This window comes from Parasteatoda tepidariorum, chromosome 4 (assembly GCF_982258835.1).
Source record: "Parasteatoda tepidariorum strain Cologne lab strain chromosome 4, Ptep-v5.0, whole genome shotgun sequence".
Classification (NCBI taxonomy): Eukaryota; Metazoa; Arthropoda; class Arachnida; order Araneae; family Theridiidae; genus Parasteatoda; species Parasteatoda tepidariorum.
Genome location: NC_141758.1, coordinates 11111394 through 11128872, shown reverse-complemented (window position 1 = coordinate 11128872; position 17479 = coordinate 11111394). Strand labels below are relative to the sequence as shown.

Sequence of the window (17479 nt, the reverse complement as noted above, 5' to 3'; positions counted from 1 at the left end):
GTGGAACCATTGATTGAGAACAATAGATACAAGAAAACAATGTGAGTCAACATATAATATCAAATAAATTTTTGATAATGCATGAAAAATAATACAAAATAATTGATTTCTGATTTACAAAATAATAAATTTGAAATAAGTATAAAAAAATCTCTCTACAAAATTTCTTATTGCAAAAATATTTACGATGCAAAAGAAAAATGGTTAAACAATTTTTAAATATTTGATTGTGTTTTGCCATTGTTGTAAATAACAATTTACGTTTCTTTAACTTCTCCAATCATTCCTTGAACCAACAACTTGACAAATTTCAATTTTTTTCAACAACTGATGCATAAATATCAAATTTGATGTTTGAGGTGTTTTTCCCCAAATTTTTACAAATCCTCAGTTACTTCTTCGTCATAAAATATTTTTCTTCTCAAAACAAAATAACCAATTTTTTTTAATATATTGGTAGAAGTTCTGAATCCTAAATGTGGGAATCTGCTAGTTTCAAAAAATGATCCAGAGGGTTATTATTAATATTATAAGAGTAGCATTTGTGACGGGACTGTTAAAACAAGACAATACATTGGGGAAAATGGAAGATGAAAGAATGATGGATTAGGGTTAGACTGTATTACATTTAAACAACATCACTAGCAAAGTTCTTGGATGCAAGAGATTTTTTAAGATATTAAAACAAAAATTGATAGAGCCATATCTGGACCATAAAAAGGGAGACAGAATAGTTCTCATAAAAATGAATTTCACAATTAAGAATATTTCTCGTTAAAATTGTGATAATAGGTCTTATTTCACAGCTTGTAGGCCAATCAACACTTTCAAATATTGAATTCAAACATTAATCTAGTCAAACAAAGTAACGGCTAAGCTAATGTGCTACCTTTGTGTTGTCAGAAGAGAAGTTGTTATTGTACAAACAGTTTCTCCATCAGCTTAATACAATGCACATTTTATTTATAAAAATTAATCAACTTTGCGATTTCTCTTTCATTTTACAGCGATTTTTCCATAACATGAACAACATTAAATATACAGTCAGCAAAATAAAATAAAAAAAATACTTTAAATCACTTTTTCATGAAATGTTTGAAAAGCTTTTTCAAATTATTATGTAACCCAAATATGATTCAGTGGAAAAAATAATTTGCTATAATCATATATCTTTTTACGTTAAAATATTTATGTTTTGGAATGATTATAAAATTTAAAACTATGTAAATTTTAAATGACAAAACCCAAATTACGAATGTAATTTGAGGAATAGTTTTTGAGAAACAATAGTTCAATGAAAACGGATTTAATTGAAAAATACTCCATGTTTTTAGTTTGAAAACATGCGAAAATAAAGGATATTATTTTATTTTTACAACTTTAAGTTCAGCATCTTATAGTATTTCTTTAAAAAAATTAATCTACCCTGTCCTAAACCAGTTTTAGACAGGTAAATCCAAAATTTTACTGGAGACAAATACTTACAATTCGTTCCAGACATGACTTCCACGATGGAAGATGGCCACATTACCATTATGGTCAACTGTCACAGCAGCCACCTGACCAAACTTCAAATTTTTTGCAGGCCAGCCATATACTTCTTTGTACACTATAAAATATAAAATAATAAACATAAAGAAAAAGACTTTGATAACTGAAAAGACTGAGATGCACAACATATGGTAGTTGGACTTGTACCCTGATCCGACACTAACAAGGTAGCATAAATCTTACAGCCCAGCACTCCAGATTATCACATCTGCAGATAAACTGCCCAAATTGACATTTTGTTTAAAAAAAAAATGGAAAAAATTTGTTAGCTAAAAAAAATTGATGATAAGTACAAATTAAAGATATGTCAAATAAAAGTTTTCTTTTACTATCTTTATTACGTAAAATAAGGAATAGTTTTCATTTTTTAAAAAATTTGATACAGGAAAAAAATGCTAACCTATTGCTGTGCATTTTTGTGGTTATTGTTTTATTTACATGCAAAGTACCTATGATGGTAGAGTAATGAATTTTATTTGAGAGAAGAGCATTTCTAAAATTACCATCACATTAAAAAGATATTGTATTGCATTAGAAACAAATTTTGTTTTCTGAATAACAGTGAATACAATCTTTTGGAAAATTTTAAAATTGTTAATTTTCTGTATTTTGGTATAGAAATAAGGGAGTTGCAATTAATGGTGGTCCATTTATTCCAGATCTCTAAAATTTGACTCGGACCAGTATAAAACAATTTTTGGACTAGCGATTGACATAATATAGATATATTTTAATTTTGCGTTATAAATTCAGTTGCGGTCACAAAATGGCACATTTCATCATAACTGGAATCATTGCACAATTTGTGTATTGTAATTTTTCTTTAACATTTTTTACATTGACTTTATTAACTTCTTTTCAAAATGAAAATCTAATCGATACAAACATATCAGAGAAAATCTCAACAAACTAGTAATATTTTCTAGTTACTGGTATTTGGAGCAGTGACTAAATTTTCTTAATTTCTACAACTGCACGTAGTATAAATTTTTTGTGTACATAATAATATACTTAGTAATATTTTAACTATATCTGTTATGTTTGTAGTAAATAGTTTTTTGAGTTAACTTCTATTTTTATTGTCCTTAGTCTACAGCCTTGAGAATGAGAATTTAAAAAAGTCTGAAAATACAACACAAATCATAAAAAAAAAGTTTGTGAAATAACTTTACTCAAAATAAAAACATTTAAATCATTTGCAGTGAAATCATGATTAAAAAGAATAAAGTGAAATAATGTGGAAATATTTAGAAAACCACAGCATTTCATAAATTTAACACAGCATTTTCTTTTATTATTTTCTCATCAAAAAATTTAATTGCAATTTCTAATACAATAAATATTATAATGATAATTATAATATTTACAAATAATTTAATTAACACTCTTCTAATCAACAATTTGGCAAAATTATTTCACTCAGATTAAAGAGCTAACATTGATTAACTTTAAACTTATATTTATATGTGTGCAAGTCATCCACATTCTTTTTAAATAGAATCTAATTACCTACCCATTAGTTTTTTAGTTTTGTTGTCACGAAATGAGTTTGGGCTGGCTTTAGAAAATCTGAGCTTGATATATACTTTGGATTAAAGCCAAAATTTGTGGTCTTAGCACTCAGCATTTAATGATTTGAAAAGAAAATTAGTCATTATAACCTTTTTATCACTATCTGTAAATTAAAAAGTCAAGAGAAAAATCTAGAACTTAATGTGAAGGAAAAATGTCTTATAGGAATTGTCCACATCAGAAAACTTTAAAGTTTGTTTTTATCACTTGTAAGATTCCCAATCACAAACCCTATTTCTAAACCGTTAAGTTTAAAAACTTTATTTCACTCTGCTTCATCTACTGCATAATGTAAGAATGTCAAAGTAAAGTAGTAAAAACGTTTAATAGAAAATAGTAAAATGGTAGTAACGGTTTATTATGAGTTCAAGTTTATCTGGGCTCAAAACTTTTTTTTTTTAGTAAATGACCCTAAGCATGTTTCATCTCTATTGTGTTTTCTCAGTTAAGTACCATAAATAACTGCTCCAACTTACTGTATTCGTTATTCAGTTGTAAATCAGCTGGTTTAGGAACAAGATGATTCGCACTGTTCCCTAGAACATACTCAGGATTATAGGAAGAGGAAGATGCCAATTTATCATCTTCAATACTGTAAGAGATAGGTTGGTGATGACTGTGTCCATATGCTTGCTGTTCCATTTCTGGGTTTGAAGGAAGGGGCACGTCATTACCGGGTGGCAATCTCTCGACCAGTTCCCCGATCTGGACACCAATACATGGTGGTGATTGCCCGGCCAGAGCATTTCTATATTCAGTGTAGTACATTATATAAAGATTGCACATTTCATCAGTGGATGATGACCTACAAAAAAGAAATATATATTTTTACATTTTTTTTCTTTATTTTTTCAGAAGGGTTGGCATGATTTAAATCACTTTATGTTTTTAAGAAAATGGTTTATTTAAATAAACTGATTTTTTTTCCATTGATCTTAGGCAAACAATATTTTTGATTTAGGATAATTTAAAAATTTAGTAGATCCCCAATTATCCTTGAGTTCTGAGAAGACATAAAAAATTATATTGCACGTGATCAATCATTGATTTCCACGAACCAAGCGTATTGTATAATTGTATAAATATGATTTTTTTATTATTCATAATTCGTTGTTTCAGTGATTTAGACATAAAAACAAGATTTCTGGCTGTCTGTTTAAAAAACATGCATCAAAAATTTTAGAATTATTTTTAGTGCTTCCACCTTACTTGTTGTGTTTTTTTTTAATTAACCAATATTTTTGTAATCAGAGCTACCCTTACCATCCAATTGTGCAGATAATCGAGGCTCTTCTGTGTATTCCTAAGATTGCGGATTTTTTTTAAAAGTCTGATTTCACATATATTTAAAGTTTAATCTAGAGAAATTATGAGAGCGAAATTATGTACGTAAATTATATTTAATGTTAATTGAATAAAAAAAATAGCTACAATAAATTAACTTTCATAAATTAAAAAAAAAAGATCAAATATGGATTAAAAATATGTGGAGCTTTAAAATTTTAACTTTCTATTAGAGGTAGTTAAAATAATTTGCTATGTAATAAAAATATTTCAATTATGCCAATTTAGTTTTATGTTGGTTTAAATGCAAATACTTATTAAACTTATAACAGAGAAGGACCTTTCTGCCCCAAATAAATTAGAATTGATTTCTTCTGATCTACTTTAATTTACACTTCATTGATTATCTGACAAATTTATTCTTTATTTTTATTAGTTTATGCAAGTTTTAGGCTTCAGAAAAAAAAGACAACTACAAATTTTTCTATTTAGTGATTATTTGTAACAAAATTGCTTTAACATTTTTAATTAGAACTTTGATTACATTACAATATTAAGAACTTTGGGTATAATAATGTTTTTAAATGTCATTAACTATCTGACAATTTATTCTATTTCTTTATTAATTTATGGAAGTTTTAAGCTTCAATAAGGACTAAAAATTTTTCTTTCCAGTAATTATTTGTAACATAATTCCATAATTACTTTAACCGTAATTAGATACAATAATAACTTTAAGTATAATACTGTTTTTAAATAATGTTAAACATTATTAAGATACAATACTAATTAGTGTCAGAAAAATAAAAAAAAATCCTAAGTGAATAAAAACAAATCCAGTTTAATTAAGAAATAAAAAAAAATCAAGATTTTTGCAAATCCTGTCTATCAGTTACAACTTCGAAAAGCTATATACTGGTAACCTTTTTGGAATATTGCAGCAATAAAAATGTGAAGTTTTTTGCTGCTGCACAAACACTTTATACTCCATTTTTAATAACTAACCTTGTTTCTAACAAGATTTACAAAAATAAAATATAAAAAAGCTGAAGTGTAGATTTTAAAGATTAAAAACCAAATATGAAATATGACCTATTAACAAATAATAATGAACTGCTAGTATATGTTTATATAATATGATTGACATGTGACAACGGGATATGATGAAATTCGACTGTTTGTGACAAAAGGCGGGGGGAACAAAAGTGTTGGATCTTTTATCCAACACTTTTGTCAGACCAACGTAAGGTCTGACATTTACAGACACAGGGAGATAGAATAAAAGATTTCAATTACAAAAATTATTTGTAGAAATAAACAGTTACTAACCCTAATTTTACTGGCACATTCATCTCTGAGGAATCATATGTACATCGTGCAGCCTTTTAAATAACAAAAGCAGAGTTAGTTCCAATACACAAATATGGATCACATTGAACAAAATGCTGTTCGGCATAATTACTTACCAAAATATCATCACTTGTTATTGTGTGTGTCCTTTCCAATGGATAGAATGCCTAAAAAGTAAAATGCATAAGTTTGAATTCGTATGAAACAAAAATAAATGTTTTATCGCCTGCTTTAGATTTGGCTCAATATGTATTTTTTTTGTGTAATGTCATTTAAGATACATAATATAAATGTTATGTTGAATAATCATATCTGTTTCACAAAGCCACAACAAATTCCAACTTCACTTTACATTCATAGCCTGAGAATTATACTGATAACCAGAGAATTATTCTTCGGCCCAATAATAATAATCTCTATGTGTGCACTGAGTTCAAAATAAAAAAACAGACCACACAGAATAACTTTCGATCTAACAACCCTATCTTCTTTTAGAACTCAATCTTAAAGATTTAAAGGGGGGACTTCAAACAGTTTAATTATTTAGTGCATAACAATATTTTAAGTTAAAATCAGACACAAAAATTTAATTTATCTGGAAGAAACACACCTTTTTTTTGGCAGATTCCGAAACATAGGAAGTAGCAACAATCAGAGAAATATGGTGCCAATAGTTTGGTCAAAGCAGTAGTCCGTAGCAGCAGTAGCAGTAGTAGTAGTTTGGAACTCTTAATGTAAATTTTATTTTTTGACAAAGTCATAATTTAAAATTTAATTTCTTAAGAATTATTCGACTGATTTCACTCAAATTTTGTATTTTACCTTTTAAAATTGCATTCTTTAAAATGATGCAAAAAATTGTATACCATGCAATTCAAAAGTTTTTTTTTTTTGACTATTTTTAAATGAGTCGAATCTTTGAATAAACGAATTTTAAAATTCTGTACGAAATTTTTTTAATTTACTTAAGTTCTTCAGATATGGCATATTAAAAAATAACATTAAGGGGTCCAAATCTTCGAACACTCTGCTGACCAAATTATTGGTACTATATTTCCAAGATTGCGGCTGCTTCCTATATCTAGGGGATCAGAAGTCTGAATTCGTCAAAAAAATTGCATGTTTATTAAAAGAATAAGTTTTTAAGGCTCATTTCAGAACTTAAAATATAGTTTGTATTAATTAATTAGTATACTTAAAGTAAAACCTGTGAACCGTTAGGATTGTGTCATAAATGCAGATACAATCATTACATTAAAAGTTATTTAGGGTGGTACATTTTTTATTTAAATAATTAAGTACTTATTTTAATAGCTAAAAAATACAAGACTAAGCCTACAAAATGCTTATTAAATTAAATATAATCAGTAAAGTGAACTGTGATCCATTTTTCACTAGCTACCACACACACACGTCAGATAATAAACTTTCAATTAAGTCTTTTGGTTCAACTAAAAAACAAGCCTCTTATAGCTACCAATTTTCAAATTTTTTGCAGATATTTCTCCTAGGTACAAGAAATTTTAAAAGTCTCCTTATTCTTTTTTTTATTAATTTCTGCTAATATTTTAAAAATTAATTTAAAGATATCTGATCTAGAATAAAATTATAAGTCATGCTGAATTTTTTTTAAATACCAATTAAACAAAATATTAAACTGTAATTTTATTTCATTGGGTGAGATTCTATAAAAAAGTTAGGGCACTTATGCACAATTCAAATTTATTAAAATAAAATTTAAACAAATGTTGTCCTCAAAAACTTATTTATTTATGCTAAACAGTAAAATTCTGGACATTTGGCAAAAGTTTAATTTAATTTTATGCAATTTAGGTTTATATTACTTAGACAATCTCTAGGAGAATTTTGTTTGGGCACATGAGTACTCTGATCAATTAATCTTAGTTTGAAACAACAAGATTTGAACACTGATAAGTTTAAAGCAACAAGGTATTGACCAGATAACAAGTTTAAAAACAACAAGATTTGAACATTGACAACAAATTTAAAGCAACAAGATTTGAACATTAAGAAGATAACAATTTTAAAACAAGATTGGAACACTGACAACAAACTTAAAGCAACAAGATTTGAACATTGACCACGGGATAACAAGTTTAAAACAACAAGATTTGAAACAAGAGATGAGAGATCAAACAAGAGATGAAAGATCAAATGACATAAATTTGTTATATCGCTTAAATTTGAGCTGATTCATTAAATTAAAGCTAATGAAAATATGATAACTTCAAACTTACTTGTGGCCATTGTGGATTTCCTTTTGCTAAAAAAGTCCACGACTTATTATGCGTATTAAAATAGTATCCAGATACAACCACTCCAAGTTTATGAGTATGAACACGATAGGCGAATGGGTGAATGATATAATTTTCGTCAAATTTGCAGTTCACATCAATATGATAATCTAAAAAAAGAAAGAAAATATGTTTCATTAAAAAATTAATAAAAATTATAAATAATTTGAAAACATGGAAGCTTTTTGAATAATAAATATTTAAAGCAGATAGTAAAATTAAGGTAAAGCTAAAAATATTTAAATTTTACTTTTTCTAGAACAGACATGATCAACAAGTAAAAGGTCACCATAACTAGCAAACACTTTAAGTATATGAAAATTAGAAAATAAAGTTTAAAAATAATTTATCCAAATATCTGTTGTAACATAATTTTTAACAATTATTTATTTATATAATTATTTATTATAATAAGGGTCAAAAATTTGGAATTTTAAGATAAACACATTTTTTAATCTTTTTATACTACATAATTTCAAGGGACAAAATTCAAAATTTGAAAGAAATAAGTAACATAGTTCTTGAAATAAAAATTTTAAAATTCAACTGTTTTTTAAATATCAAAATAATTGGACAAGTCATTATATTTAGAGAGAGAAAAATATTGAGAGCACTTTATTTTAACAATGATAATTAATTAGTTCAAATTATCCTCATTGGAATTTTTTATTGCTCTCTATGTCAAAATTTTAACCCTAAAATGTTTTTAATTTTTCTGAAATAGATGCTGAGGAAAAAATTTTTTTTTTATTAAATTGGGATTATTATTTTTTGACAGAGATAGAAGTTAAAAAAAGGTTTCAGAATCGAAATATGAAAACTATCAGGAGGCGTTAAAAGAAGAATGATGGTGTTCTCTCTTAACAAAATTATTAGTTCATTTCATTCAAAGCAGGGATAAGCTATCAGAATCTTCTAGACCAATTTCTGTTAAGTAGTTTAAATTCAGTTCATATTTTCAGAAGTGTCCGTAGAGTTGCAAATAACCCCAACATAACTTTTGATTAAATAATCAGATTTTCCGGTAGTAAAATGCAATTTGAGAGCTAGATCTAAATATTAATTAACAAGTAATTATGATAAAAAAGATATATTACGATTTAATATATAAAAAATCAAATGCAAGAACACTACTTTCTATAAATAATACCTTTCTTTACAACAAATTTGGACTTTAGATCTGGAAAATACAGTCCCAAATTGCTCAGTCAGAAAAATAATGAAAAGTTTTAAGCCCCTTATTGTAAATTGTAGTTTTTTTGATGAACTATTTAAACAAACCAAGAATTTTTGCACTCAATTATTGACTCAAATTATAAAATCTTAAACTATTTACAACTTTAAAAAAACCTCATAAAAGTTTATAGGATACATAATATATAATCCATGAATATAAAAACCTAACCTACTTGGGGCATGAGGTGGTATTTGAGCATAATCTGCCAACAACAAACGTATTCCAGTAACGTATCGTTGCCTGCAAAAGAAAGACATATTTAGTTCACACACTTAAAAACATTCATTTCAATTACAATAGTTACTATAAATCTTAAATCGCCATTGCAAATATAAACCTTAACGCCTTAAAACCATTGCAAATACTATAAATCTTAAATCGCTCTTTTTAGGAAAATTTGTACATATGATAAATTGCTATTGCATTGCAAAGAGAAGAACTGGTTTACTGTGCGAAAAAGCAACTTTACCCGAATTTGATTTAATTCCAAATTGAATTATAAGTCACAGTTAACCTCAAGTATTGGGCCCTTGGGGAAAAATTGTAACGAAATTTCTTTGCTAATCACCACTCTTCCATTGAATAACATGGGAGAAACTGACTTTAAAAGGCGGGAAAGCTTAGAGCTACAAGTTTGGAAAAAGTCGAGACTACCGCTCAGAGGTTTAAAGGATTATTTTTTAAGTATAGTAGAAATTTGATTGATTTTCATGGGACAAAAGACAAATCTGGGTTAATATAAAATATCAATTAATGACTTGAAAATGTATGAAAAGTAATAAAGAAGTATAATTCTTTAATGCAAAAGAAGGATTAATAAACACTTTTATTTATTTGAAAATTCCTGTTTGAACTCTCTCTTTTTCTTCTCACCACAAACAGTAAACAGATTAATGTTAATTTTCAGTTAGTTTGAGTGAAAATAGAAAGTTTCTGATTGTTTCAGAGGCTTTGAGGTCTTTCTCAAATCTTAACTTCTTGTATTTTTATTTCACTCTCTTCAGAATCACTTTGAAATCCTTGAGTTTGTGCAACCATTTCTTAAACAGACAACACCAGTTGTCTGCTAAAGTTTCAACATTTACAAATACTGATGCATAAATATCAAACCTCCTTAACTTTGGGGAGACAAATTTTAATTTTCTTCTTGTTCATTAATATTAGTTTTTCCTTCCAAAATGAAAAAAAAAAATCAATATTTTCTCATTATATGTTAGATGATTTTCTGAACCATAGGTGGGAGCTAGTTTCAGAAACTATCTAATCAGGTTTTGTTAACTATACATAAGGGGAAAGGAATGATGGATCGAGCTTCGACTATATAGTGCGTAAAAAAGAAAAGGACAACTCAGAATACCTTTTGATCTAATGATCAGATCTTCATGCTCTATGACTTAATCTTAATGATTTGAGGGAGTGACCTTAAATACGCTAATTAATTGGAGAGGAGGATATTTTAAACTGAGAACTCTGACACTAAAGCAAACTTTCTCTGAATAAACATGCCTTTTTTTCTCATTGGCTTCGGATTTTTGACTTCCCAAATATAGCCGCAATCTGGGAAATATGATCCCCATAGTTTGATCAGGAGAGTGATCCAAAGTTTGGAGGCGCTAATATAAATTTTATTTTTTTGGGCATTTCAATCTCGAGAACTTTTTAAGCGAATTGAAAACTTTGTGCACACAATTATAAAATTCGTTAATCCAAAGATAAATCCATGTAAAAAATTCATTTCAATTAATATTTATAAATTTTTATTTAGTAATAGTCGAAAAATTTGAATAGTAAGGTGTACAATTTTTTACATAATTTTGAAGTATCTAATTTTGCATAGTAAAATACAAAATTTGTGCGAATTTGGCTGAATAGTTCCTGAGAAATCAAATTTTAAACATATGACTTTTAAAAAATTTAATTTCTCAGGAACCATTCAACCGATTTTGCTCAAATTTTGTATTTTGCCATACATTAAAATTATTTAAGAATTTATAAACCTTACAATTCAAAAGTTTTACGACTTTTATTAAATGAGATATTAAAAAATATTAAACATTTACCAAAATTTATTTTTTTCATGGAATTACCTTTGGATCAACAAATTTTATAATTGTGTGCAACATTTGTCAATTCGCTTAAAAAGTTCTCAAGATATAGTGAAATACGCAAAAAAAAAATTTAACATTACGGAGTCCAAACTTTGGATCGCTCTCTGACCAAACTATGGGGACCCTATTTCCCAGATTGCGGCTACCCTTTATATTTTTGGAGGTCAGAAATCCGTCAAAAAAGATGTGTTTGTGTCAGATTTCATAACTTAAAATATCCTCTTTACTCATCAATTAGCATATTTGAGGCCACTCCCTTGAATCATTAAGATATAGAACATGAAGATTCCATTATTCCATCAAAAGTTATTCAGGGTGGCCTTTTTTTTTAGGCGCACTGTACATTGAATAGTATAGAGAAGAACTGGCTTGCTGCATGAGAAAGCAACTAGACTTTGTCCCTAATTAAATTCAGAGTTTTGAGGGATTATTTATTAACTTCATAGATAAATAAACAGGATAGTTTACCTTTGAGTAGTTAAATGGAGTTTTAACCCACTGTTGTCTGTAGTTCCTTCTACAAATAGAAAATAATCATGAGGATCTGGAAATTTTAAGATCACCATTGATACATAAATAAGAACAGTAAAAGGTTATACCTGGTAAAGAATTTGCATAATGTATTTGTAGTACTAGATATTGGATTGAGCTGTTTCCTCCAATCAGAAAACCTACATCTAAAAAAATATTTATTTAATATACTAATACATAAAAAAATTCACAAAAAAATTATATATTACATAAGAAAGTTATAATTAAAATAATTTTTAATTTTGCAATTAAGATTATTTATATTAACTAATTAAAAATGGCTTATTGCATACAGAACATTAACTCTTGGTTTGATTCAATTCCATGACAAAGATGAAACTACTTAATTCAATTGTGGACTTTATTGCTAAAGCTAAAAAAAAAACTCATTTTCATTTCTTTTATAAGAATTATGCTCTTTGAATAAAACTACAAATTTCTATGGTTTCTAAACTACTCTTATAAAAAAATCTAAAAAACACATTAATATAGCTTAGTTAATTAAAATTTATTTAACAATAAGAAAAAAAAGTAGATATAAGATGCAGAACTCTGTCAAAAACTATTTAATTATAACATATATATATCTCCCTCCATATTTCAACATATACATCGTTTTTCATTTGGTTTAAATTATTGTATCTGTAGAAGCATCCAAACTATCTTAATTTATATAACCTTATAGTTTTCAGAATATTAAGTTCTCTTAATTTAGTGTTAAAGTGTCTTATTATAAGGGCTTTTCTAGACATTTTCTCTGACAGCAACAAATATTTATCTTAGCATTTCTTGCTCAAATATAACTTATTTTCCGCAACTTTATTCAATATTGGAAAATTCAATAAGTTTAATTTTCCTTAATCATAGTCCATTCAATTATAAACCAGGATGAATTGATACGATAGCTCAATCAGCTTTGTACAATTTGTGGAAGATATCCGTGCCAAACATTTGTACTTCTAGAATCATAAGCTAAACCTTATTTTCTTGAATTAAAAAAAAAAAAAAAACTAAGAAAAACTAATAATACCGTGAAACCTTTTAAGAGCGACCGATATCTGCTCCACAGTAAAATGGCCGTTAATGGAGGTTGGTCCTTCATAGGGGTTACATCCATTGACTTCAAAATGCCATCAAATGTACATGATTTTTTGCAAGCAATTTTAATTTTATTTCGTGTCATTTTCTAGGTGCAGAAAAACCACTTTGCTGGAGTCATGAAAACCGGATGTAGGAATAAAATTTTGTGATAAATTACCCCTACTGATAAAATTATGTGCAAAAGCGAATTAATCAATTATGAATTATAGAACTATTTTAAATAAATAAACAATTATGATTTTGCTTAAGTTTGCATTCAATTTCATATCATGAATATTAGTTTGCTTGTTTAAGATGCTAAATTTTTTTTCTAAAATAACCTTTTTTTTTAATAATTTATCTTTTAACTTCAAAAATAAATCAGTGAAAGCATTATCTTTAGTGCAAACAGACTGCAACATGAAGGTGCCAATCTCTTTCAGAAATCGTCAAAAAGAAGCTCTCTCAAAAGACTCACTCGCAAGTAATTTGAATCTACTTATTTGCTATGTTTATATTTTTTGTTTTCATATTTTTATGTTTTCCTTAATAGACTTTTTCTGCATTTGGTGTGGAGGTTTGACTCGTCTCACAGAAAGGTTTTCTTCAACACCAAGCCAATGGAAAAAATTCTGTGCCTTCCAAAATTGGTGGTAAATAGAGGAGGTCACTATACAGAGGTGGTCTTTAATAGAGGTTTCACTGTACAACATAATTCTGTGAAGTTTTTGATTGTTAGCAATTTTAAATAAAAATTAGAAATTTTGCATATTTTTCACAACAGAGTGAAATTTAACTCATTACACAATCTTGAAGTTGTTTTGGAAAGGAAATGTTTATTTTCACTGCATTGGAAATTAGTCATGATAATTTTATAAAATCATTTACAAACCTGCAGGTAGTTCTATGGAAGGAGCATTCTTTGCCCAGCCATACATGATAGTTATTTGATCACAAAGGTCACTATGGGCACAGTTCCTAAAAAGATACAAAATAAATTACAAAGCTGAAAAACATAAAAGTTGACATTGTTTTTAAAACTTTCCTGTTGAAAACAAATTTAAACTCATGGTATGGACTATAAATTGAAAACAAAAGCTAACATTATTATAAAAATGAATTGTAATAAAGTGTTACACACCTATGATTAATTAAACAAATTTAGATACCTATCAATCAAAAAATAAAATAGAACAATACAATGAAAAAATATAAAATTGATATAGAAAGATATACAGTGGTGGCCAAAAGTGTGGACACTTTTTGAAAGCTTCATGTTTTTCAACTTTGTGTGCTTGTAGAACATAGTAATTTTCACTTGAATACAAAAGTTTATATATCAAATTGAAGATAATTTAATGTGAAATTTAATAACAGAAACAGAATTAAAATATCTGTATTACAAAAAAAGTTATGCCTATTTTAGTAGAACAAACATGAATCGTTTTGAATAAAGACGTGTTTTGTAATAAAAGCGTACTAGCCAATCACAAAACACTGTTCTTAGGACCAATCAAATGTCTGTAACTATAGTTTTATGTTATTTGGATGGCAAAAGAGTTATTGTTGTGGAAATGTTTTGCGGAATGATGCATACTAGTACAATTAAATAGAGTATTGCTGTTTTTTAATTTTAAAGTCCTTTCTTTTAATTAAACTGATTTTAAACAATGTCATCAACAAGAAAAACTAATTGGACATCTACAAAAAGAAGCCGAATTGTCATATTGAGAGAAAATGGCCTCTCTTTTGCTGAAATTGCAAGACAAGTTAGTGGTTCAGTGACTTGTTCTGGTGTACGAAAGTTCTGTTTACATTATGAAAAAACGAAATCAGTGGGAAATGAAGCCAAATCAGGCCGAAAAAAATGCACAAGTGCTATCGCCGATAGAAAATCGCCGTCCATCCAATAAAAGACAACTTATTGAAGCTATAATTGATTCTTGGCACCATGTGATTACAAAAGATGAACTTCAAAGTCGTTCACTCAATGAAAAGAAGCTGGGAAGCTGTCTTAAAAAATAAGGGTACTAATCCTACTAAGTATTGATTGTGTATGTATCACTTTAAAAAAATGCAAATCTAAGATAGATCTTACTATTAGTTGCATAACTTTTTTGTAATACAGATATTGTAATACTGTATTCATTATTAAATTCTACATTAAATTACCTTCAATTTGATACATAAACTTTTGTATTTAAGTGAAAATTAATATATTCTACAAGCACACAAATTTGAAAGACATGAAACTTTCAAAAAGTGTCCACACTTTTGGCCACCACTGTAGATATACAGTATACTCTCGATATCTTGAAAACCTTGTTTAGACAAAAAAATATTTCCTCCCATGGCATTACATATCCACATGAATGTTAAATGGAATTCCTATGTCGAAGAGTTTCTTATCAAAATCTTGTATGTCGAATATTTTACGAAATAAAAAATTTATTTCAAAAATTTACAATGTCAGTTTATTGTAAACCTATTATTTTCTATTTAAATGCATAGTCATTTTTGCCTCACTTTTAAAAATAAAATTATTATTACTGTATTTAGACTTGTAGTCAACTATCATTAAATGCATGTTTATTAGTAGTTATTTTTATGTTTCACGACTCTACTTTTTAGAGTACTATCTTCCAATATATTTTTTCTATTTTTTAGAACATATTTAGTTCTGAACTTGTTACCTCCAAAACATGCTATCTCGAATTTTTTTTAGCACTCCTTCACCTTTGAGATAAAGAGAGTATACTGTAATTCTTAAAATTAAGTGAAAAATCATGAAATGGAATAAGATCTTCATGACTGACTTATTTAAAGCAGTATTATTATTTCAGAATGGTCTTAAAAACTGTGCATTAAAAAATATTTAAATAAAAACTAACTTAGTGTAATGAAAGTTCCGTCGTTATCTTAATCCTCAAAATTATAAATTCTGATATAGAAAAATGAGCGAAAATTAACTGCAAAAATGTTCTCCCAACAGTTTTATACTGGGAAGAATATATATTTGAACTTTCTAAACATTTTATAATTTTCTGATTTAAAAAAACTATTTTATAATAATTTACCAATGTGCAGGATATAAGTGGTTTTGATTCTTTAAATCTTTGCAGCCAAACAACAGCATATGATGTGCAGTTTTAGCATTAACATCTGGATCATATTTTACTGAAATAAAAGGGAATCACATGAAAGAAATCATTGATAAATAACCAAACATCAGACTAAATATGGAAACCAGAGTTTTTATTTTCTCAATTTATTTAAAAAACTAAATCTCCAATTTGATTGATTACACAGTATGATACACACTCATATTTTTGTGAATTGAATAGATCTAGTATCTTTTGGGATTAACTTATACCGAAATTGATATCAAATGAGAAACTGAATGCACTCTGCATTTTGATAATAAAATTAGCTAAAATAATACTTTTTCATTGCATACTTAAAAAGCTTTCTTTTTTAAGTTAGATACAATTTCGGATGATTTTTAAAAAAAAAAAAAAAAATTATTACCTAACACAAAAAAAAAAACCACCTTAACATATGATTTACGTTACGTAAAAAAGATTCAATGTTACCAAAAACCACAATATATAATTTAGCTACAGTAAAGGAAGTCTTAGGTCCACTAAAAGAAAAATATTAAACAGCTTGAAAAAACGAAGTATCTCTTATTATTACTTTTTAAAAAATAATAATAAAAATACTAATATAAGCAAAGAATTATCTCAAAAATACTAAACCTTATGGATTTTCTAAGCACTTCTAAAATTACTAATCAGCAAAATTCATTTATTTTCTTGATAAACATTAATGCAGTACCACTAGATTGTTATACTGTTAAATCTCATTACCTTCCTGATATAACAGGTGTAAGCACATAGAAGCTTGCCAGAAAAAAAATCCACTTTAAACTAGCAATACAACAAGAAATTTGCTGATTTGCTTTGAAAAGAAGATCTCTGACCGGCAAAAGTAAATCAATCTATCTGCGATCTCAGTTTTGATCACAGTAAGTAAGATAGAGGTCAAGAAATTATTTTAAAATTATAAGCTAGTACCTATTTTTATTAAATTTTCATTTTTATATTTCTATTAATGATAGTTTAGATTATATTTATAATTGTTCATAATTACTGATTGGTCACTTTGGTCATAACATACATACCAATTTATGTCCAAAATTATGGAATGCAAGAGTAAGGAAAAATAAAAACTATTATTTTGTTATTATACATTATTTTTTTACTTTTCTTCTTTATTAATGCAGTTCAAAGGTATCAAACATAATTCTTTGATTAATCTTCATGATTGAATTGCACCCATTAAATTTGAAAAATTAACAGGTTTGAAGCTTGCTTTACTTAACTTTAAAAGTAGTTGTGGAGAATCCTAACTACTGTTCTTTTATATCATACTACTCACTACACGTTCGT

The 17479-nt window shown here is 27.2% G+C and overlaps 1 protein-coding gene across 1 annotated transcript in view; it reads right to left on the bottom strand.

Moving 5' to 3' along the window:
* LOC107454309 (peptidyl-glycine alpha-amidating monooxygenase B) overlaps positions 1-17479 on the bottom strand; it is an 84915-nt gene that overhangs the window by 18508 nt on the left and 48928 nt on the right. Inside the window, exons 5-14 of the mRNA XM_087160660.1 lie at positions 16106-16205; positions 13921-14006; positions 12017-12094; positions 11886-11934; positions 9482-9549; positions 8016-8182; positions 5874-5924; positions 5737-5789; positions 3600-3928; positions 1486-1609 (exon numbers count right to left, since the gene is read on the bottom strand). Of these exons, the coding sequence (XP_087016786.1) occupies positions 1486-1609; positions 3600-3928; positions 5737-5789; positions 5874-5924; positions 8016-8182; positions 9482-9549; positions 11886-11934; positions 12017-12094; positions 13921-14006; positions 16106-16205 (1105 nt within the window). The remainder of the gene's footprint in view (positions 1-1485; positions 1610-3599; positions 3929-5736; positions 5790-5873; positions 5925-8015; positions 8183-9481; positions 9550-11885; positions 11935-12016; positions 12095-13920; positions 14007-16105; positions 16206-17479) is intronic.